The 23,813-nt window shown below is 31.5% G+C and overlaps 1 protein-coding gene across 2 annotated transcripts in view; it reads left to right on the plus strand.

The window, feature by feature from the left end:
* LOC118189482 (mite allergen Der f 3-like) overlaps positions 1–22,530 on the plus strand; it is an 84,095-nt gene extending 61,565 nt beyond the window's left edge. The window contains exons 3-6 of one of the 2 annotated variants that reach the window (XM_085817004.1): positions 2,563–2,651; positions 14,889–15,166; positions 15,956–16,107; positions 20,804–22,530. In XM_085817004.1, the coding sequence (XP_085673130.1) occupies positions 2,563–2,651; positions 14,889–15,166; positions 15,956–16,107; positions 20,804–20,968 (684 nt within the window). In that variant the 3' untranslated portion in view covers positions 20,969–22,530. The remainder of the gene's footprint in view (positions 1–2,562; positions 2,652–14,888; positions 15,167–15,955; positions 16,108–20,803) is intronic. The other variant, XM_035360088.2, reaches the window with a different exon arrangement.
* Positions 22,531–23,813: the final 1,283 nt, after the last annotated feature.

Raw genomic sequence — 23,813 nt, forward strand, 5'->3', positions numbered from 1 at the left:
TGGTGGCAACAATTTGAAAAGTGAAACAGACATTAAATTTCGGCGCAAAATGCCAAAACGAAATTAATAGCCATTCAGGGCTATTAAAAAAACAACTGAACAATTATTTTAATAATGCGTAAAGGGAATATTATTCACTTTTAGAATATTTTACGCCTGTTGCATGCACTTACTAGTCAGCATGCGCAGAGAAGTATGTAGGAGGGGCGAAAATTGCTAGAAACTGCGCAGTACAGTTTAATCAGTTGTGTGGATTTGGTTGGATATTGAGGATGACTAGCATATTCTGCAATATAAATTAACTCTAAATGTCGAGTATCACCGAAATTATGAAACATATGAAAAAGCAATTTTGTTGAAAGTTAAGATAAAAGTTTTAGAGTGTCTTGAAACCGGACGAAGTTCAACATCTGTGGCTAAGGAGTTTAGTTTAAATGAAGCCACAATGATCCTAAATTATTCCATTAAAATCCTTCTGGATATGTATGGAAGATAATAGGCTAAGAGAATTCCCATAGTTGGCAACATTATTAATTAGAAGGCTTTGAAATTTTATAAGCAGGTTAAAGAACGGGAATCGGGTGATGTTGTGGAGATTATTTCTGCACATCACAATAAAAAGGATAACTTTTCTGAAAGCACGGAATGGCTGTTCCGCTATCTCAAAAGACATGTGATCATAATATATACTGTAAACATATGTTATTTTTATTTTTGTATAGTAAATGATTCATCTTTAGAGCCTTTTTGATAATTTCTTAGATTTTTTATTCTTTCTTTATTTATTTTTATTTATTTATTCATGTATTTTTTTCCATTTGTATATAATTTATGTACTATGGGGGGGCGAAAGCATGTTAGAAAAAGAAATTGATTTATGAGACTTTTAAATTAAATTATGTTTAAAAAGAAAGTTGGATTAATTTAAAGCAGTTTACCGATCGGTTCTGTAATTTTTTCGTTCTGAAGGACGAAATTATACGAAGAATAAAGGTCTTCCGTTCAAAATTCTTTTATCTGTAGACATTGCACCAGGGCTTAAAAACAGCACGATTCAATCTTTTGCCTGTAGCTTTTTAAGAAGCTGATTTTGAACGAGAAATTATCTTGCAAAATGCAAAAACAGAAGTTCACGAATTAAAGTATTTAATATCAGAATTTTAAGACACACATTTCTATCTAATTTTTTTAGTTATACAAGACCCATATATTCAACACATTTAGCCAACGATAAGAAAGACATGTTTTAAATCATAGGCTTTCAACCTTTTTTTTTAACTTACCAGCTTCTTTTCGAAGGAAAAAAAAAAAAAAAAAATTACTCATTGGGGGGGGGGGTCTCGTTTTGGAAATCAAAATTTTTTGGGTCGCAGTCTTCTACTTCAAACAATGATTCTATATCGGCCCCGTTAGTTGAAGTGCCCTGTTAGTGAAGTGTAGTTAGTTGAAGTAATTGCATTTTATATTGAAAAACAAGGAAAGAATTTTAAAATTTTCTTAATTAAAAAATATTGAAGTGATGGTGTATTGCTTGAAATTTGGTTAATTAAGAAATTAATACGATATTATTAGTCAGAGGGCTGAGCTTGGTGCAGTTACGCTAATTTTCCGAAATTTAGTGTCATATTTGTCATCAGCAATTTTAAATTGCCGAACTTCACTATTGATACGATTCACCTGTGCAAACTTACAGATAGAAGCACACACAATTGCTGTGGCCCTTTCATCAAAAAGCTACGACCGCAGCCGTCCAAATGACCGAGATCGTCATGTTCACTTTTCTACTCTTCCCCTAAAATATGCAATCGAACGCAACTAGGAATAATATCATTTAAAACTTTCAAACCTCTTTGTTCGTTAGTTTGGGGGGGGCTGTTGTAGATTTCCAAATGGAATTTTAGGCGTTTCGGTATCTAAGCATATATGTCAGCGAAGGGTTTGGTTTTCTAGAGGTTAAAATTATTTGTTGAAATATACTTTCTGTGAATTTTAGTGCTAATCAAACTTTTCGGCGCTTTTTGCGAGTATTGCCCATAGGGTGGCAGTTGGTCCTCAGTGCTCTCTAAATTTATCTTGGACCAAAACCGCTTTCTTATATCTCTTAAATGTCCACTGGATGGCTGAACCGACTGCATTTGGGATCATAGTTTTAAAACAGTCAGGAAAAACAGTTGGAAAGCAACAGTGCTGACATATGCAAAGATATTACAATCGTTATTTTACTATGCCTTTATGATCTAACCAAAATATTAACGCATAACAAAGATCAAAATTTAAAAGATTGAATATGTAGGCATATTGAAAGTGTTTCATATAAATATGATATGACAATTTTTTGTGGACTTCTAATTTAAAAAATACTTTGAAGATTTCACTTTAAAATTTGTTTCGGTTTTTAATTTAAAAAAATTTATATTTCATTGTACATTTAAAATCAAGAACATTCTCAAAAAGCATTTCGTGAATTTTTGGCATAGAAAGCAGTAAATGGCTGGGAAGAAATTATTATTTATGTTAGAATTGTTAAATAAGAAAATTACAGGTTTACCTTCTCTAATGCAGGTTTCTGTACGGCTACTAACGACTCATTATTGCGGTGGTGTCATTATCAATAAATACTGGGTATTAACAGCCGCTCATTGCGTCAAAAGGTATGTGCATTATTTTATTTTTCATTTATATTACACCTTTCCCACGTAAAATTTAATTTAAATGTTTTTGTAAAATGACTGTAAAAATTAATTTAAATGTTTTTTGATATTATAATATAAGTTTTAACGGTAATAATGACTTACTTTTTTTCCCAAAAAAAAGTTTAGGGGCAGGTTTTATCAATGTGAATTTATTAGATAATAAAAGCATATGTGCATTATTAGAGGAAAAATACAAGAAAATATTGTCTAATAGTAGTTTTGTGCTAATTATAAATAATTTATAGAGTTAATGTAATCTTAATTGAGACAATGCAGTAAGGTTATCAAACAGTGAGTCAACCTATTTCAAAATAAAAGCACAAACTGGAATTAGATGAATACAAAAGTAATGTTTCTTAGAAACGGAGTCATCGAATTTTGAATAACGTAATCCTCCAACGAATATGAGCATGTGGAAGACCAAATTTGAAATTTGAAATTTGTTTTATGATCGATTTCCTATTTTTTAAAACTTTGACGAATTTTTGATTAACAAACTCAAGGATTTCAAAGCGAGCAATGGCAACGTTGTGCAGAAAAAACATTTTTATCTCCAGCGCGTGAGTCTCTGTATCGGAAATTCTAAAGATATGCTCGTTTTAAAACTATTTTGCGATATTGCTGTTGCACTGGATCTTATGGTTTAAGTGCGAGGAACATGATATTTAATAAAGAAAGGTAACACACAAAATGTTAAAAAAACGCCCCTTTGGACGTAATTTAAAATCTGAAACATTTCAGTTTTTTTTTTTTTTTTTCATATATCTATTCTACGCCTCAAATTATGCCAAAATGCTAATTGCACGAGTAGTTTAAAAAAATTTAGTTCTCAAAATTTTAGTTCTTCCATGTTAATTCCAGTTTGGTATATATTTATTAATATCTCTTTATTATTATTATTATAACTACACTTACTTGATTCTTTCTTTCACAGGTGGAAATTTAGGTTCAATCCAAACAAAATCCGCAGATATTTTCTGATTTGTTTTTAAAACTTGTATTTTTTAGTAATTTTTACAAAATGTTTCGAATTTTTTTATTTATAACCTATAAGATTTTTACCATCACCTTAAAGTAGATACATGTCTAGGCATAAATTAGAGTTCTTTATTCAAAATTTCAAAACATATATTTGAATTTATATAATGGAACGTTTGGAAATTTGGCATATTTGTTAGAAGTAATATACGTGCTTTACGTATTTTGTTAAATTTATTGGAAAGAATGAACGATGCACCTTTCTTCCGCTCGTGCACAGTGAAAAAAGGAAAAGGAAAACAAAAGCCAATTTTTTTTTCCGTTTTCGCCAAGATTCTTGGTGCTGAAATAAATTTTTAAATTTCTAAGTTTCTCATCAAATTTTAGAAAATTTAATATTTGAGCATAATTTGAGTCGTAGAATCGAAATATGGAAAAAAATTGGTATGCTATTTTAGAACTCCGATTTTGTATCAAAATACCTATGTTACAACAATGCTATGTATAAGTCTAATGCATGCCCTAAGTCGCGCTTTCGAGACATGAAAAACGCAAGTTAAATTTCGTCATTCAGCCCAGTAGAATGGAAGATATAGAACTGCCTATTTCGTATTTTGTAAAAAATTAACGAATTTTTGATTTCAAACTCAACGATTTCAAATCTAGTAATTGCAACACTACGGAAAAAAAAATAATTATCTTCAGCGCGCCAGACTGTTTATCGGAAACTCTAAAGATATGCTTTTTTTTTTTTTTTTTTAATATTTCGTGATGTTGCTGTTGAATTAAATTTTATGGTTTAAGTGTGAAGAACATATTTAATAAATAAAGATAACACGTAAAACGTTAAAAAAAAACGCTCATTTGGGCGTAATATAAAATTTGAAAGCTTTCAGACTTTTTGTATCTTTTTATCTTTTATGTTATTATTGTTATTGTTATTTTTATTTTGCAAGGTGTAAATTAAATGCATTAATATACAGTTTCATTGAAGGCCGAAAAAGAATTCTTAAGTTGCCGTTGCTTTTGATCTTTTACACCTGATGCTAAAGTACTGTTAGTTTAAACAGCGCTCACAAATTTTCTTGATAAATGATTCCTTGGAAATATAAAATGCCAAAATTTCACATAACTTTAAAAGATTTTGAGAACTTTGTTCTAGTAGTTTATTTTCTTGTGTCATTTTTAATACGAAGGAAATTTTGATATGAATATCTAAAAATCCTCTTTTGGGCAGATATTTCAGTGTCCATTCCTTTTGCTTCCAATGTGTTTAGATTTCTTTTTTACATTATAAAATATCTATTTACTTGTAAGTAATAGGTAATGGAAAAAAGAAAATTTCAGATAACTTGTTTTGGGCTTAATTTAGTACAATTTCTCTCCGTTTCAAGAAAGAACAGTTTTTCTTTTTAAATCTTTTATAAACCGAAATGCGTATAGTAAAGAAACAATGATCATTAATTTATAGGAAGAAAAGTTTTCAGCGTTCCATGATCTCAAGGAAAGTGGCATGCCGTGATCTTTACGGACGAGCACTATCTAAGGAGAAACATTATCCTCTCTAAGACGACCCTGCACGGACTGTGGTGGTCATCGTCTTAGAGACGTGAAATTTAATACAAGTGTTTTATGTTCTCAGAAATACTAGTTACTTTCAAAAGTGCATAGCTTAAAAAGGTGGTATTTAAGGTTTATTGTATTTTGAATATGAAGACTAATGGTGCAATGTGAAGACGAATAATTAAAATAATAGTTAACATGCTTTGATGAATTTATGAAAACTGCGTAAAGACAGGATGTCAAAGTGATCATACCGTAATAAATCATTAATTTTCTTAATCTGATGGATCTCGTCATGAACAATTAGTTAAAAACATTTTATCTCGAAGAGCATACGGCTAGCAAAACAGGTTATTTCTTATTTTATTATTAATCATTCTGAATACAATATTCCACTTTGTAATGACAGGTATTAAGTTCTAAAAAAGGGGTGCACTCCACCGAATTTTATAAATTTATCATTAAATTTTGTCTCGGATAACATTTAATACTTTATTTATGTAAAAAAAGTTCGAGATTTTACATTATTTTTAATCTCAGAGAGAAACTAAAAGTAATGTCTAGGCTCATTATCGTCGTCTCAATAGAAGTGGTGAGCTTTTGATACAGAACTCTGTGCAATTTACGCCACCATAAAACATTCCAAACATATGCTAGAACATGGTAATTCTGTCACGACACTATAGACCAGTAATTCAAACCGGCGGCCCCCGAAGTAATTTATTATAACACGAATCTTAAGAGAAAGTTAAATATTTTTATTCTTTGGATCCCAATTTCACATTATTTTCATTTCCAAAAACGAACATGGGTAACGCTTCTGAAACTATAAAAATGAAACTAATTAATTTATGCTGTGATATAAGCCGTATTTAAATATTTTGAGCACACAAATTTGATTAACTTTTACTAGTCAAAACTCAAATATCCTCAGTTACGATTTTTTACAATAAGAATAATCACTTTGTTTCGGAGAACTTTACTTATAAACAGATTTTTTTTTTCTCTTCCGCAGTTGAAAATTAATAAGTCAACGAAAAGAACCAGATTACCAATGAGGATTTATAGTTCGTCATGTAGATGCGTTTTTTCATAATTTTCCTCGAAGATTGCAGACTTTATAAAAATTGAAATACTATGAAGTGTTGTACCTGAAAGGTGTCATAAGAAACAAAGAAATTTACAATTATTCACACACATAAGTATTTTCTTTCTTTTTTTTTTTTTCTGTACATGTTATACAAACATCTAATAAATAAATGAAAGAGAATAAGTTGCCATGATATATCTTGAAGTTTTTGTCTCTTTTTGCATTTTGCAGAACTGGGGGTAACCATTAAGCAAAATAAGCACATGTTTTAGAGCATTAGGGGAAAGGGGGGCACCAAGAAAAGGTGCTTAGGGACTCATTAAAGGACTCAGCAAACGGAGCACCACAAAAATGTTCCATTGTCAATTTTATCATGGAATGTAAAGTGTAACTAAACTATGACCGAGAGGGAAGGAATGAGAAGAAAAGGCGGGAGTGAGAGCCAAAATGTCTTAATTGCTTAGGGTCTGTAATCTTAATCTGGCGTTGCCTCTTGGGAAGTTTTCATAAATTTAAGTGAGAAGTAAGTTTTTTAGAAGTTACTTCAATATATTTCAATTATATGAATAAACGTCAATCTGAACATTTTAATATTTAGCTGTCAATATGTTTAAATTACACACTGCCACCAAAAGAAATTTTTTGCAGATACAACTTTTAGATTTCATATAGGAAATAAGTATGAATTTGAATGTTTTTCTTGTATCATTTTTATATATGTGTTTCAAAAATATGTAGCAACTTTTCTTAAATTTAGTTAATTTTTTTTTTTTTTTTTTTTTTTTTTGAGGCCCATGAGTAACTTTTCAGATCATGCATTTAGTCCGCTTGCAATTTGAGTTGGAAATCTCTCCTATAGACCACTAATATTTGATTTTCACCAAAAGTTAGATATATGTTCTCCGAAACATCTAGGACCATTTAAATTACAAAGCGAAGTTTGAAACCTGTATTCGATACGTATCGGGAACAAAAGTACTCCTGCTGATGCTTTGTCTCAGACAGAGGCTATTTCGATGCCGAGTAATATTAGACTTCGCTCAAATAGCAAAAACACCAGAAAATGTTAGTTTTGAAGAAATTGTGTTGAAAGTCCAAAGATTCTTATAATTAAAACCAATATTTTGACAAAATGCCGATGTCAAACTTTATTACGATACTTCTACGGGACAGGTAAGTCTAACTCCTTCTGAATTTCAGAGACTTGCTTTCGACCAATTGCATCAGTTAGCCCATCCAACAATAAAAGATACACTAAACTGACAACTACCCGTTTCATCTGGCCATCAAATAAAAGCGATGTCCGCTTATGAACAAAGACCTGCATTCCTTATCAAAAGACGAATATCTATACACATGCATAAACTATTCTGTTCACAATATAGAAAATCCTGCAAGAATTTTCCTGTCCACAATATAGGAATTCCTAACAGCAGATTCCAACATGTTCCACATGGATCTAGTTTGACCACTACCGCCATCTAACTATTAAAAATATTGTTTAACATTTACTGACAGATTCGTTCGCTGAATTAAAGAAACTCTATTAACTGATATTACAGCCAATACGGCAGCAGAAACATTTAACTGGATTCTCCGTTTGAGCATTCCACGGGTTATTTCTACTAGTTTAAATTGCACTCCTTCCGGTCGTTCACTCATTTATTAAGGATCAAACATATCCATACCACCGCATTCTATTGTACTTCTAACAGTTTAATTGAGAATTTTCATCATACTCATAAAACCTCGGTAAAAGCACACCTGAGCAAGTGCTAGACAAGCAGTTTCCATACGCATTATTTGATTTTTCAGGTAAATATTCAAAAACAATCTCAAAGCAACTATTACCGAATTAGTGTACCAGCACAACAATAAGAATTCCAGAAAATTTTTTGGAACTATCACTACTTGAAGCCAACGCAGTGGACATTAAAAAAGGGATAAACAATAAAACACTGATAAACAAACTTAAAGGTTACTGCTTAACTTAAAGGTAACTTAAACTTAAAGGATAATAATAAACCTTTGAAACAAAATCTAACTGCGAAAGAAAGAGCTGCAATGCGCGAAATTCATTCTAACCCGGATACTATCATTTCAAAGGCCGACAAAGGTGGCCAGATAGTCGTCATGGATAAGAACACTTACATTGATGGTTTCACTAAACTCTTAAACGAAGGACCATATAATCCGATCCCTAAAGATCCTTCACCTTCGGACATGTCAAAAATAAAAACTGCGATCAAATCTTCACAAATCACTTCAGGCAACTTGAAACATTCGCTTATCCCATCTGTTGCGAATTGTGCCAGATTATATACTCTTTCCAAAATTCATAAAAGTGGTATTCCTTTCCGCCCTATTGTATCAAATTTAGGTACTGCCTCGTATTCATTAGCTAAATATTTAGTTGATTTTCAACTCTATTAGACAATAACATTTACACCATAAAAAATTCAATAGAATTTGTAAAAAATGTTAAAAACATTTCTCCTAGAAATTTACCCATGGTTTCTTTTGATGTAAAATCAGTATTCACCAGTGTTCCAGTGGAGGGTGTATTAAGATCTCTAGAAACCAGACTTCGCGAATTTCATTTCTCTTGCATCGAAATTAATGAGCTAATTTCTCTCACTCAACTCTGTTTGAAACAAACACATTTTGTTTTCCAAAATAAATATTACAAGCAAACTGAGGGATTAGCCATGGGAAGCCCCTCAGTCCGATCCTGGCTGATATCTGCACGCATTAATAGGAATCAAAATTGTTTGAAACTTTAAACTTCCTGGCATGGTTCCGCTACGTAGACGATACTTTTACCCTGTTTGAAGGTAATAAAGATGATTTAAATAAAGTTCTTTCAACAATGATTTCTATTGATCCTGCTATTCAGTTCACTTTTGAACTTGAGACTTGCAATTCTCTTCCGTTTCTCGACATTCTCGTCACACGTAACACATCCAACTTCAGTACTACAGTTTACCGTAAACCATCATCCATTTGCCATCCACCACACTTTAAATCATGTCATCCGACTAAACAAAAATTCGCTTCATTTTATTCCTATGTTTTCCGTGCTCTTCAAGTGTGCTCCTCCAACACACTGCATATTTAGTATGCATATCGCATCGTACATTGCATATCACACAGAAATATTACTAATACGTAATTAGTAAAATACATGTCGGGGCATGGTCATTTATCTCTTCGTTAATTTCGCACAAATTGGAATCGGACGTATTAACTCTGCACCTGTGGAGAAACAGGAAATCCAGATGATCGTTAAACAATAGTATACATATAAAAATTTTAAAAACAAATAGACAGGTACACTCTAATTACTTAAGCAAATTATGACATTTAATTAGAAGATAACCTAAATCATGGGAAAACTATCCGCACATGGAACAGACTTGTGCCTCACTACATATGTATAATGACATAAAGTACATTTCCTCAGCAGTAAAGAAATTTTAAACAATTTATTAATACAGGAACTTATGAACTTTGTTAATTTAGGAATATAACTGTAAATATGACTTCGACTTATCGATATGATTATGAACATGTATATTATTTTACTTAAAGCTTATGACTATGATTGCACTAGAAATGTACAAATACGTGAACATAACACAGTATAATGTCTATATATGACTCTATCAAGAGACTATGATTGAGCGTTCAAACACTATAGGTATTTGGGTGATATATATGACTTATACTATATATCACCCAAAAATATGTATATTACAACACCATATTTTTTTTTTTTTCCAATAGCAGATTGTGAACAGTTACAGTGTAACCCAGTCCATTAATCTATACAAGGCCAGACGTGGTGGTCTCTTTATTATAAAAGCACCTAATAGGTGGGCTACCATCGCCTCCTATGAAGGGACGAACAGTTACAACCATGCCTTCTTCGGGATTCGAACCCAGGCCTTTCGGTATCGCAGTCAGGCTTTTCTAACCACTGTACCGTTTCGGCGGCTTACACCATATGTATACAAGTATATTCGATTATGCATATATTTTTAATAAAGATGCACGCAGCGCTATACGAATTAATGCAAAAGGATGATACTCACAATCTCCGTCACTCACTCCTTCCCTCTAGATTTAGTGAAATCTGTATTTTTGCTTGGTGGGAATAATGTGGGTGTCATTCAAGTAGGCTGTAGGTTTTTGCTAATGTCTGTGGCTCCTGAATAGTCAGAATCAAAGCGTCTGTGTAAGACAATATCAGACAGACATGTTCATTTTCCTGCCCCTTTTTTTGACGTAATCACTATAAGGAGATATTGGAGGAGAGAAAGAGGTTTTTCACTAGAGGTCACTACGCGCAGCAACTTTACTACGACTAACTATGAATGTAACGTTACGAACTCATGCAGTGAGTATTGCTTGTGTGCACATTTCGGCTGATCTTTAGAATATGGTAACTGGTAGTTTGGCGACATTTTGGAGGCGATAAAGGTTACTACCTGGGACTTTAATAATAATGTGAGCAGTACTCAGTTCCGATTACGCATTATTTTGTGTGAGGGAAATGAGAGATCATGGGATATGTCATGTGATATTAATGGACGAATTACGGTTCTTTAATCGGAAAAGGGGGGAAATCGGGAAAAAATCTGGAAATTTTGTATTTGGCTTTATTCTGTGTTGTGTGAAACAGTGTTCGTTAATTTTTGGATCCCATGACCCTAACTAAAGTGAATTCGAAATGGGTATTTAGTGGGATTGAAAGGGGTAGTAATAAGTGTTTCTTTAAGGTTGTGCGAGATAGAAGTAAAGATGTTTTATTAAGTTATTTATTTTACTTGGTACCTTGCTGTGAACTATAAGTATGATTTTAAAGATCCTGAAACAGAAATAAGAAAAGTTTATCGGACACGTAATCAGGATTCTGAAGAAGATTAGGTAAGTTAGTATTTTTAATTATTTGAGGATATTATTTTTATGCATTGTTCTAAATGTAAGGTGGAAGTAAAGTAATTTGGTATTATTGGGAAAATTGTTATTAACAATGATTTAAAGTAATTAGGATTGTAAGCTAATTTTTATTAATTTAATGTATGTGCTTATTTATATTTTAAGTAGTGTTTTTGAATTTAATTATATTTTAATTAAATGATAGTTATTTTGTGAATTTTATGTTTGTAGGAATTTGGTATACGTTTTAGTTGAAGTAAACGTGCATGGAAATAATTTAAATATTTGACACTAACTATTTGTAATGCTTGCGGTATGAATTCGTTGGTGACGTTTATAATATAATAGATGATTTAGAGGTAAAAGTTTTTGGATATTTTATTTATTTTATATGTGGAAATGTTCATATTTGGAAAGGGTATATACTTTTTCGCGATCAGGTAATTTCATATATGTTCTTTTTACCGGGTTTAAAGATTCAGAAAATTGTCATGTATTTTCGTGAAATTTTTCTAATTTATGAGAAAAAAGCAGTGTACATGGATATAGTGAAGAGTGTGCGCAATGCCATTTTTGTGTAAGTCTGGGATGTTTTTTTAAGTAAAAATAAGTCGACGTGTACATGGTTTATGTGTATGTGTTATTTTGAAAAACGCGTAAGGAGTATGGTATTGTGCACTTTTTCCCAATTTTGCAGTGAATATTTGTCATGATTAAGCAGTTTTGTTAGATAAAATTTCTAGCATAAGGGAAATTCGGCTAGTGGATTGTTGGAAGAAGTGTTCAGTAGATAAAAAGAAAAGAAACATGTCTTTACTTCGTGAAGACAAAATGGCGGCGGGGAAAAAAAATAGAAAGTTGCTGTAGGAGAGTTGGTCGCCAAAAATCGCCAAGTTACGATAATGTAAAGATCAACCCACATTTCATTGGCGGTGAGATATTTGATTTCTAAGAAACCCCGCCAAAGTCATTTACCGCTTTCAAAGAAATTGGGATCACGCACTGCCGAACTTCCCATCTGCGCTAAAAGATGGTGACACAATATAACAGTGTAAAGAGACTAGCGTCTACATCCCAAAACGGCAGCCTATGAGAGAGGCGATTCTATTATTTTCATCGGGGAGTAGGGGAGTTAGAATACTTTTCTGAGGAATGCAACGGCAGTGGACTATATGTTTGCTTACATTTGGAAGTTAAAAAAATTGCTAAGGTGGATTGCCTTAGTTTCTACGGTTACTTACAGGTAAATATTTGGCAGTTTTTTCGGTTTGCTGATAGAGGGCAAATAGACAATTTACCTTTATAATCCGAGTTTGTTTATTTAAACTTCAGAAAATTTAAGATGAAGCGAATATTTTAACACAACAGAACACAATCTTAAGACTTGTAAATCTTTTAAAAGAAAACAGCAAATTTTTAAACATTACTGTAAAAAATATCTTCACTTCTAATTATAATAAATAATGAGATAATGCATGAATGAATTGTTAATTATATGATAACTATGCATTTATAAAGAGTTTTTAATAATGAACTATAAATAATATTTTTAATTATCGATGTATTGTTTTTTAAAAGATTTACAAGTCTTAAGCTTGCGTTCTGTTGTGTTAAATATATTCACTTCATCTTAAATCTGCTGAAGTTTAAATAGATAAACGCGGATTTATAAAGGTAAATTATCTATTTGCCCTCTATCAACAAACCAAAAAAAAAAAAAAAAACTGCCTAATATTTCTCTGAATGTAACCGCAGAAATTAAGGCAACCCATCTTTGTAATTTTCTGAACTTCCTAATGTAAGCCAACATCGTGCACTATCGTCGGCGTTCCTCAGAAAACCATTCTAACTTACCTACTCCCCGATGAAAATAATAGAATCGCCTCTCGCATAGGCTGCTGTTTTGGGATGCAGACGCTAGTGTGTAAAGAGAAAGTGAAATAACGCAGGGACAGTCGCAGATTCTTGAATTAGTTGGCTTTGGCCAATCTTTACATACAGGTGCCTAAGATCATGACATTGCGCTCATGAGTAATTTCCCCACTCCTTATCAACCTGTTATTTTGATTAAATTAAATTGACTTTTGTGAATAAAGTGTGTCGCTTTTCCTTAGATACTGTCGGTCTATCACAAGAATTATTCCAGCCAATATGTCTAACTGGATTAAATTAAATTTTGATTAAATTAAATTGACTTTTGTGAATAAAGTGTGTCGCTTTTCCTTAGATACTGTCGGTCTATCACAAGAATTATTCCAGCCAATATGTCTAACTGGATTAAATTAAATTTTGATTAAATTAAATTGACTTTTGTGAATAAAGTGTGTCGCTTTTCCTTAGATACTGTCGGTCTATCACAAGAATTATTCCAGCCAATATGTCTAACTGGATTAAATTAAATTTTGATTAAATTAAATTGACTTTTGTGAATAAAGTGTGTCGCTTTTCCTTAGATACTGTCGGTCTATCACAAGAATTATTCCAACCAATATGTCTAACTGGATTAAATTAAATTTTGATTAAATTAAATTGACTTTTGTGAATAAAGTGTGTCGCTTTTCCTTAGATACTGTCGGTCTATCACAAGAATTATTCCAGCCAATATGTCTAACTGGATTAAATTAAATTTTGATTAAATTAAATTGACTTTTGTGAATAAAGTGTGTCGCTTTTCCTTAGATACTGTCGGTCTATCACAAGAATTATTCCAGCCAATATGTCTAACTGGATTAAATTAAATTTTGATTAAATTAAATTGACTTTTGTGAATAAAGTGTGTCGCTTTTCCTTAGATACTGTCGGTCTATCACAAGAATTATTCCAGCCAATATGTCTAACTGGATTAAATTAAATTTTGATTAAATTAAATTGACTTTTGTGAATAAAGTGTGTCGCTTTTCCTTAGATACTGTCGGTCTATCACAAGAATTATTCCAGCCAATATGTCTAACTGGATTAAATTAAATTTTGATTAAATTAAATTGACTTTTGTGAATAAAGTGTGTCGCTTTTCCTTAGATACTGTCGGTCTATCACAAGAATTATTCCAGCCAATATGTCTAACTGGATTAAATTAAATTTTGATTAAATTAAATTGACTTTTGTGAATAAAGTGTGTCGCTTTTCCTTAGATACTGTCGGTCTATCACAAGAATTATTCCAGCCAATATGTCTAACTGGATTAAATTAAATTTTGATTAAATTAAATTGACTTTTGTGAATAAAGTGTGTCGCTTTTCCTTAGATACTGTCGGTCTATCACAAGAATTATTCCAGCCAATATGTCTAACTGGAAATGGTCTCCAGTAACATTCGAAGTAGGAAAAGTTATATAACTACTGCGTTTTTGCCGAGTGTTCACCTGCAAAGAATATTATAACGAATATTTTACATAAAGGAAAAAAAAAAGTATCCTCAATTCACTATTAAATGCAACAATATAGCAAATTTAATTGCATTCCTTCAACAGATGCTAAGAGAGACTCATTTTTATAACTGCAGACAATTGTAGACATTCTGTCGGGAAGTGTTCTTGTGATAGACAAACAGTTTTGCATACATTCGGAGTAAGTCCTGAGTTAATTCGCATGAACTTGACAATTGTCGTGTCTTTATTTTTTTAGGTACAGTGCTCGATATTTTCGGATCCGTACAGGTGATATTGACGTTAGCATAGATGCCAGTATTCGTGGTAAGGATATTTACGTAGATGAAGTATCAGTTCATCCAGAATTTGGAAATCCTCGCCGATATAGCAATGACCTGGCTCTTCTGAAGATGAGGACTCCGCTCACTTTTGACATATACGCACAACCCATTTGTTTGCCACCTCCAGATCAAAGGCTAGAGGGGCGAAATGCAACCGTAGTTGGATGGGGCTGGCTAAATGAAATTGACAAAGGTGAGACAAAGGTATATTATACTTGGTCTGTATAATCAGCAATTTTTTAAAAGAAAATATGTTTTGCCTGAAAACGAATAGAAATCTAGAAAATAAATATAAATATTATTAATACATGTTATCATTTTTTCCTGTCAATTTCAATATTTAAAAAAAAGGACTAAAAGTGTTTAAATTTAATACATAAAAACAAATTGAAAATTTATATAAATGAATTTCTAAAGTTAACTTTATTTTCCTTCCTGAGTAATTATTCTGTGTAAATAAATCTTTAAAATGTGTGAATTTTTTAAGTTAAAGGAAAATTACTAGACGTGCGAGATTGTAATTAGAAAGTAAATTAATAAATTTCAAAATTAAGACAAGTTCTCTAATGTTAATTTCTCTATGAAATAGCTATTTAAATAAACAAAGTATGCAAACGGATATGAAGATTGTTGAAGAAATCATTAACTAATCGTCTGAATTTAGCCAATTCTTGCAATAAGAGTGACTAACTTTATTAATAATATAGTAAGACTTATGAAAACGAAAGTAGGAAAGACAAACGTAAGTAATGTTAATAAATGAATGAAAGAAATGTATTTACAGAAACTTCAATTTAGAAACTGCTGCAGTTTTTGCATTAATTACTCTTAGACAAATTGAAATAATTTTACTATACGTAACTAACTTATACATTTCAGTTAAAAATATGGTTCTTTTGTGATTCTTTAAAAATAATTTCTTATATTGTAAACAACAGAATGTTTCTTACACGAGTTTCAATGATTGTTTTTAATTTTACAGTTAAGGCTAAACGGCTGCAAAAAGTTGAAGTCCCCATCTTGAATAACTCCATCTGTGCGAAATGGTATTCGGATGAATATGATGGATATGTTCAAATACATGATTATCAGATCTGTGCAGGATACAAAGAAGGAGGCAGAGATGCTTGTCAAGTGAGAATTATTTTTTCCTTTAATGAAAATTATTATATCTTTTATTTGTACAAATTTAATGTTTTGCAAATGGTAAAGTAAGGTTATCTTACTATGGATATTAACGATTCAATATTAGAAAGAATATTGTACTAAAAAGAGCTGAAATCACTCTAATGAATGCTATAAAACCATGTTTTTATTACTACGCTATACTAACTCTAAAAAAAAAAAAAAAAAATCTGATGTGGGCACCACATATGACTAACTTGTACTGCCTATTCAATTATACGCATTTTTTTGCTGCATTTCATTTAAACTTATTTGCTCAAATTTTATCACACGTATATTTCTCCCTCAAGCAATTCAGTTCTCACTTAAAGGCCGGGGCAAAAATGAACAAAACCTCAATCTTCATTAAAAATTGTAAAATACAGAAAAACCTAAAATACTCGATACTGTTAGAAACGGTTTTAAAAAATTTTACTATTAAAATTAGAGTTTCTACGCAAAAACAAGCAGTGGGCGAAAACCCAACTGGTGCACCAACCACCTTAATTCAGTATTCTACTAAGAATTTCAAATGCAAACAAATAGCTGCCTTGTTAGGCTTAGCCCCTTAAACTTTTTAATTCTTGATAATTAACTATTGTATGCAGATTAACTAAAGGCATAAAAACCAAACTTTTGCTGTAATATAAGAACAACACAATTCAATCATTTTTAAAGCAAAAAATACACAATTTACCAACATAAAATTAAAACAAAAAAACTGAGCTCACCGAACAGGGTAATAGCGTGGCAATATCTCGCTCGCTCTCTCTCTATATATATATATTAATATACTGTTTGACATGACCGATTGCAACGAAAAAATGAGGTGCACAACTACATGTTATAGCAGTCCCATATATATAAGGAACCTTGAACTGTTCAATGTTAATTCAATATAGAATGTTAATTCAATATAGAACCTTGAACTGTTCAATGTTTGTGTGACTTAACCACATTGGTGTATAGATTCTTAATTTTTCTTTGTACACTTTGACTTTTAGATTACCCTACAATTAATAAGTCTCATAACTGAAAGAATCATATTGTTACCCTAAAAATTTTTTTTTTTTTTTTTTTTTTTTTTTAGTTAGAGTACAGATTATAAATTGGATTATGCTTTATGCTTGAAATATCAATGTTTAAATCAAGTTGTTGGTAGTTCCACTGTATTTGCTAACTAGGAATGGTTTTGAAAAGTGTATTGTTGTAACCTAACCTTAGCATTTTTCATTTATAGTATTATCTTTGGGTACCTGCATCAATAATGAATAACAGTGTATGGTTTGATTAACATTGTATATTATTTCTTAATTTTGCGATAATATAGCTAACTAGTACAGTGTGGATTGTAATCAAGATATAGAGCTACTGTATTTACAGTAATTTTTCAGTATATCTGTATAAGTAGTAGTGTGAGGTTATGCGACTTTAATGCTTTATATTTTGTAAATTTTGTACATATATATAATAGAATCACAATGTAATGTACCCAATGTAAAATGCAATTCTAGCCGAGTTTGTACTTTTGTAGCTTATAGTACTAGAGTGTAAAGTTTCGTAGGCATTGTATTGTACTCGAAATTGTGCGATAGAAAAATGATCTAATATTATCGTATTATATTTATAACCAGGTTTACTATGTCTTGCATTTATATAGGATATTCTATGTCTTGCATTAATATATTCTTCTATGTCTTGCATTTATATATGATATTGTTACAATGTATAGTACTCAGTGTAAAATGTAGTGTGGTCTAGTGTAAAACATTGAAGTAGTATTGTAGTGTAAAGGAATTATAGCAACATTGCCCATGTCAAAGTAGTGTAGTATAGTTAGCAGCGTAGTAGTTAAAATAGAACTTGAGTTAACAACCAGGCAGTTATAGATACTAAGATCCTATGTAAAATAATGAGCGATTATGAAACCTAAGATTTTGAAATAATAAATGCTGTCGGATCAGCGATTCATGATTAGACAGCATCTGCCAAGTGGAAACAAATACCGTAAGGCTTACTATAGTTAAGGGCGGCAGTCCACTTGAGCAGCGTTCAGCAGTCCCATATACAAAATTTTAACGTTCGACGGCTGCTCGTTTCTGAGATAGATATGTACGTACAGACGTCATGAAAAAAAATCTGTTTTGAAAAAAATAGTCCTTTGTTCTGTTCGTAAGTACAGATGTCACGCAAAAACGTCTTTTAAATGGCTTCTAGTGTCGTTGAAATAGGATACCCGAAATTTTTCGAGATTACAGTACTTCCTTTACTTCGTACAAAGAAATAAAAAGCTGTTAAAACAACATACTCCAAAAGTAAACAATCTATAAACTTTGATTTTAGCAATCGTTCAAACTGAACCCTAAAACTGAATTACATTCTCTCTCTTAAAACTCTCAAAGACACTTAAAACATTTATTAGAAGATTTAGAACATAACAAAATAGTTGTTGAAAAGCTGTCATTTACCGGCTAAAGAATCGTTGAACGACGTGAAGAAATTTACTATTCTGAAACTATATTTCGCCGAATGACGATGACAGAAGAACGACAGAAATTCAGGAAACAGGTGATGAAGAAATAGTAGCTATCTTAAAACCAGCTACAAGTTATAGAGGCTGTAACGAGAGAAGATGTGAATAATTTGATGCAAGATGATGAACAATTTGAAATGTTTGATGAGTTCAAACCAAGATCAGATACACAGACGGCTTTATTCATGGTGAACAGCAAGACCAGAGGTCACCAGCCGACATGTTGATGTTGCGACGTCTAAACAGTACGGCGGTTTAGGACACAAGACAGCACAATCAAATAGAAGGCTGTTGCAACTTTTAAAAAAAATATTTGATATGATATGATATGTATATTGTACAGCACCTTATTTGTAATACAGGTACATATTTTCAAGGTTATAGTACGTATCATATTTAGTACTATTATAGGTATATCTGTACCTTTGAACGTACATATGTCTAATATCGCCATCAGCCTGCATGAATCCTGTATGTTAGTAAATTCCCTACATTATGTAGGATAAAATTAGATTATTAAAGTTTTCTTTGTTTCAGTCTGTGCTATCCGAATTAGCCCCGGTTCAATATCTCGGATAATCGGGGTTCTACTGTAATTTCCTTTTTAAAACTGAACTCCAACCTAATTTTAAAAGAAAGATGCTCATGGAATGGAATCTCTCTTCTTTACCCAGGACCTCGCACTCTCTTCTTTACCAGCACTAGGGTCAAAGGAACTGATTTTAAACACGTTTTCCTTAAGGCTATATTTTGAAACTGATTACTATGATATCTTTAAAACTGAGCAATATTTTTTAACTAAGATGCATTCGATCCATAACTAAATTCATTATTAGGAGTAAGGCAAAACGTCCATCCGCTGAAATAAGTTATTATTCAGACGGTAAGACCAAACTCCTGGTTATAAAAATACCTTGTTTTCTCAGTTTAAAACTAACAGATTCTATAGTCAGAATCACTGTCTATCCATTCTCAATATAAAATTTAGAACTACTAAAGTTTTGTATTTTTATAATGAATATTAAAAATAAAATGTTGATAAATAATAAAAATTAAAAGTTGTATTAAATAAACCCATCTTCCAGAAAAGGAATTTAATCCTGTTGTGAGATAGGAACAGAAGGGACGTTAAATTTGAAAGTATTTCGTCATCTAAGTACTATGTCATCTGAATACTAATTACTTCACAAGCTCCACATATCTTGTTCAAAGGTTTCCAGTATGCAAAGTTTAACTTGGTTCACCAACAGCTGAGTGAGTAAGACAGCTAAACACTGGTAATTTTACTGGGGCTCATTTCGCTGGAAATGTTTTGATCGAAAAGGATTTTTTAGTTTTTCCTGTAATCATTAACTCTTCAAGATAACATTATTTTTGTCGATAATATATTAATTATCTGCAGGACCCTGTTGTTTTTCATATTCAATTACACCAGTCCTATTTAGGCATTTAGGAGCATAAAAATACAACTTTGTGCAATATGTCACATGCTATACATAACAAATATATCACTTATTATTTGTAGCACATTTGTAACAACTGAATTGATGAAGAAATGGAAATTGACATAATTTGCAAATTTCTTTAAAATTTCACCATAATATCCTCAATATTGAAAACAATTGAATCACTGTAAACTATGATTGCGAGTTCTGAAAAATCTTAAACTCTGGCCTGTCAGAACTTATAAGTATGCTTATTGCTGTTATTTGTAAAATTTTCTAATATGTTATTTCTAAGTTAAGTATAGCTGAATATAGACCCTTTTTACTTTTTATCTATTTGTCGACCACTTATGTGACAGTACGCTTGCTTTTATATATTGGCGTCTAACAAACATTTGCTCTACACAAGTCTTGATTTAAGAGCTTTAGTAACCATTCAAATATTATAGTTAAGAAACAACCTCCTTTCAAATTCAATGAAAATTCAAAGAAGGGAATTACACGAATATCAAAAACTTAAAATACAGTTTTTTTTTTTCTGTATTTTATTGGTATTTGTGTCGTTTCTGCTATTTGTTTAAAAAATTATTATTTGGGAAAATGGGTAGATTAAACTAATGAAAAATTTAATATCAGTAAATATGCGGTGTAAGCTTTCTTTCAATTGAATTTTTTTCTTCCTTTTTAGGGAGACAGCGGAGGACCTTTGATTATGAAAGATGGGAAGACATTCAGCATCATTGGTATCGTATCGGCTGGTGTCGGATGTGCCCGAAAACAGCTTCCCGGTATCTACTCTAGAGTGTCTGTATTCGTAAACTGGATTCAAAAAGTCGCAGGAAATAGTCTTTAGGAATGATCACTCTGAATGTGCGTCTTGGAATACTCGAAATTTAAGATGAAAATGCATTACAGTTATACATTCTTAAATTACCAATCTTTCTTGACGCGAATGAACAAAGAAATGTTATTCACGAGAAAATTTGTATTTCAGCATGTTGAAGGAAGATGAAAAAAACTTTCATAAATGCTAAGAGGTGTTGCAAAACTTATTTTACGCAAATAACCAGTATTTTAACCTCTGGTAAGCATTATGTTAACTGAATGGTTTTATCTGCACACTTCATCAGATATTTAGTGCGAAGGTTATATCCTGTGGTAGACTTTTCAATATATTGACAGTCATAGTTTGGACTCTCAGTATGCATATTGTACTTATCCGCCAAAGATTTTCAGTCACCAGTTCATTTGAAATTAGTGATAAATTAGAAACATCTTAAGTAGATACTTTTTTTAAACAGGAATAAAAATTAATAATAGCAAAACGTTAGTAAATTCGAATCTACTGAGTAGATAATGTAACAAATTTAAAGATATATATATATATATATATATATATATATAGTTAAATTTGATTCCTTTCATAGAAAGATCTTGCATATAATGTAAAATCTACAACAATGGTGCGTTTGAAAATCATTATCAAATGTTAAAGTAATGCTAAATCATATCGAATTAAGACTTCTGCATAATAATGCTTTTTTATATATTTTGAAGTGATATTAAAACATTAAAAAAATCTTAAAAATAAAAAGACTGATGTACATGAGAATATGCACAAATTAATAGTTTTGGCTTGCGATACCGACGATATGTTTAGTTCGTTTATTATATCTTTTTTTATTTAGCATCTCAAATGCTTGAAAATTGTTTCATAAAATTATAACTTGATGAACGCATTTTATACTATTGTCATATTTTCTGTCGGTAAGGTTTTAATTATTTTTCTTATTACAAAGAAAGTGCACAGGAAGTAATTTGTTTTATAAATTCTAAACGATTCCTTGGTTGATCCAATGATGAATTGCTGACAAGAGAGGTTTCAGAAATCAGCTAATTGTCTATGTAATATTACCTATTAAATGTTGTAATTAAGATTACCTAAATTTTCCTCATGGAATACTTGAGCTTAGTGATTAAACATGTATGATAATTACTCATTAGACTGTTTACTGTTTGAATGTTTTAGTACAATATATGCACTACCGTGAAAGAGTTCTAAATGACAGCATTTGAAAAGATATTATAAAATATCTCATTTGATGAGATCCCTTTTAGTCATATTTATAATTTCATTTATTTCCTACGAATAATTTTAGTCATTTATAAATAACTTTATATTACTATGAATCTTAGCCTGTTTAATGTTTACTCTAATTTATGTAATGTTTACTCTAATTTAGTTGTGTCCAAATATGGTAAACAGATTGTATGTTTTTTGCAAATAATGAAAATTAAGACCTCTTTTGTGTATAATAGTTTTAAAAAAATTATTCCAATGATAGTAGTACTTCATCTTGTTTAAAAATGGAAATCATGTTAACATTTTTTTATAAAATGTGTTATAAATAAAAATTTTTAAATTAATTGTCCTACTCTTTTTAGAATTTAAAGTACTAAATGTAATCCAGAGGCCCCGGTGGCGCAGCGGCAGCGCGTCACGCAGCAGCACCACGGGTCCGGGCTTCGATCCTCGGGCTGGGCAAGGTTGACTCAGCTTTTCATCCCTGAAGTGGGTCGATAAAAAGTGAGTACCAAGTTCGCTTGGGGACTAAGCACCGAGGGTCTGCGACAAGCTGACCACTTGTCCAGGCTAAGATGCACAAGCTACTTGAAGCCCATGGCCTAGAAACCAGATATCCCTGCCGGCCATGCCTGTCTATGGTCTGTTTGTGTCGCCGAGTTTAGTTTAAATGTAACCCAACTACTTACAAAACAATAACGATGTCCGTGGATTCAGTGAGCTGGTCAATCCGTAGATGAAGCAGTTGGTAGCCAGGCAAGTTGTTGAGTTATCTTTAAACAGAGATTTACCTTCTTTAGGGTTCAGGTGAATTTAAAAAATCTGATTTGTACACCATACGACTTCCTTGTACGGAATAATAAATTACACTCATTTTTTCCTGCATTTCATTTAAACATATTTCATTATAGATATATTTCTCATTCAATTAATTCAGTACTCACTTCGCGGCAAGGCAAAAATACATAAAATCTCAAAATATCTTTATTAAAAATGGAAAAATATAGAAAAATATAAAGCACCAAATACAGTTAAAACAATTAGAAAAAAACTATTTTTACAAATAAAATTAGAGCTTCTATGCAAAAACAAGCAATTCGATCAGCTGGCAAAAATTGCAACTATTGCAAACAGATTAAATAAATGCATAAAAACCTTAACTAGAAGGTAACGACAACATAATTCAATCATTTTGAAAGCAAAAAAAGCATAATTTACCAACATATAAGAATAAAAAACTGAGTTCACGGAGCCGAGTAACAGAGTGTGTGCATTACATATATATTACATATATATAATCAAAAGTATGTGTCATACACATACTTTTTATGTGGCCGATTGCAACCAAAAAGGGAGATGCGCAACTATTGTTATAGCAGCCCTATATACAAAATTTCAACGTTCTGGGGCTACTCGTTTTTGAATTACGCGAGATGCATACATACATACGTACATACAGACGTTATGAATAAATCTCTTCTGAATCCATTTTAAATCCTTTTTGCAACCCGTTTTGGGGAAAAGAGTCCTTTATTCTGTCCTTACGTACAGATATCGCACAAAAACATCGTTAAATTGCATTCGATAGCGGTCAAAAGGGATATTTTTGTTACAG

This window comes from Stegodyphus dumicola, chromosome 5 (genome assembly GCF_044657685.1).
Source record: "Stegodyphus dumicola isolate Sdum_Otavi_A_Nest chromosome 5, ASM4465768v1".
Lineage (NCBI taxonomy): Eukaryota > Metazoa > Arthropoda > Arachnida > Araneae > Eresidae > Stegodyphus > Stegodyphus dumicola.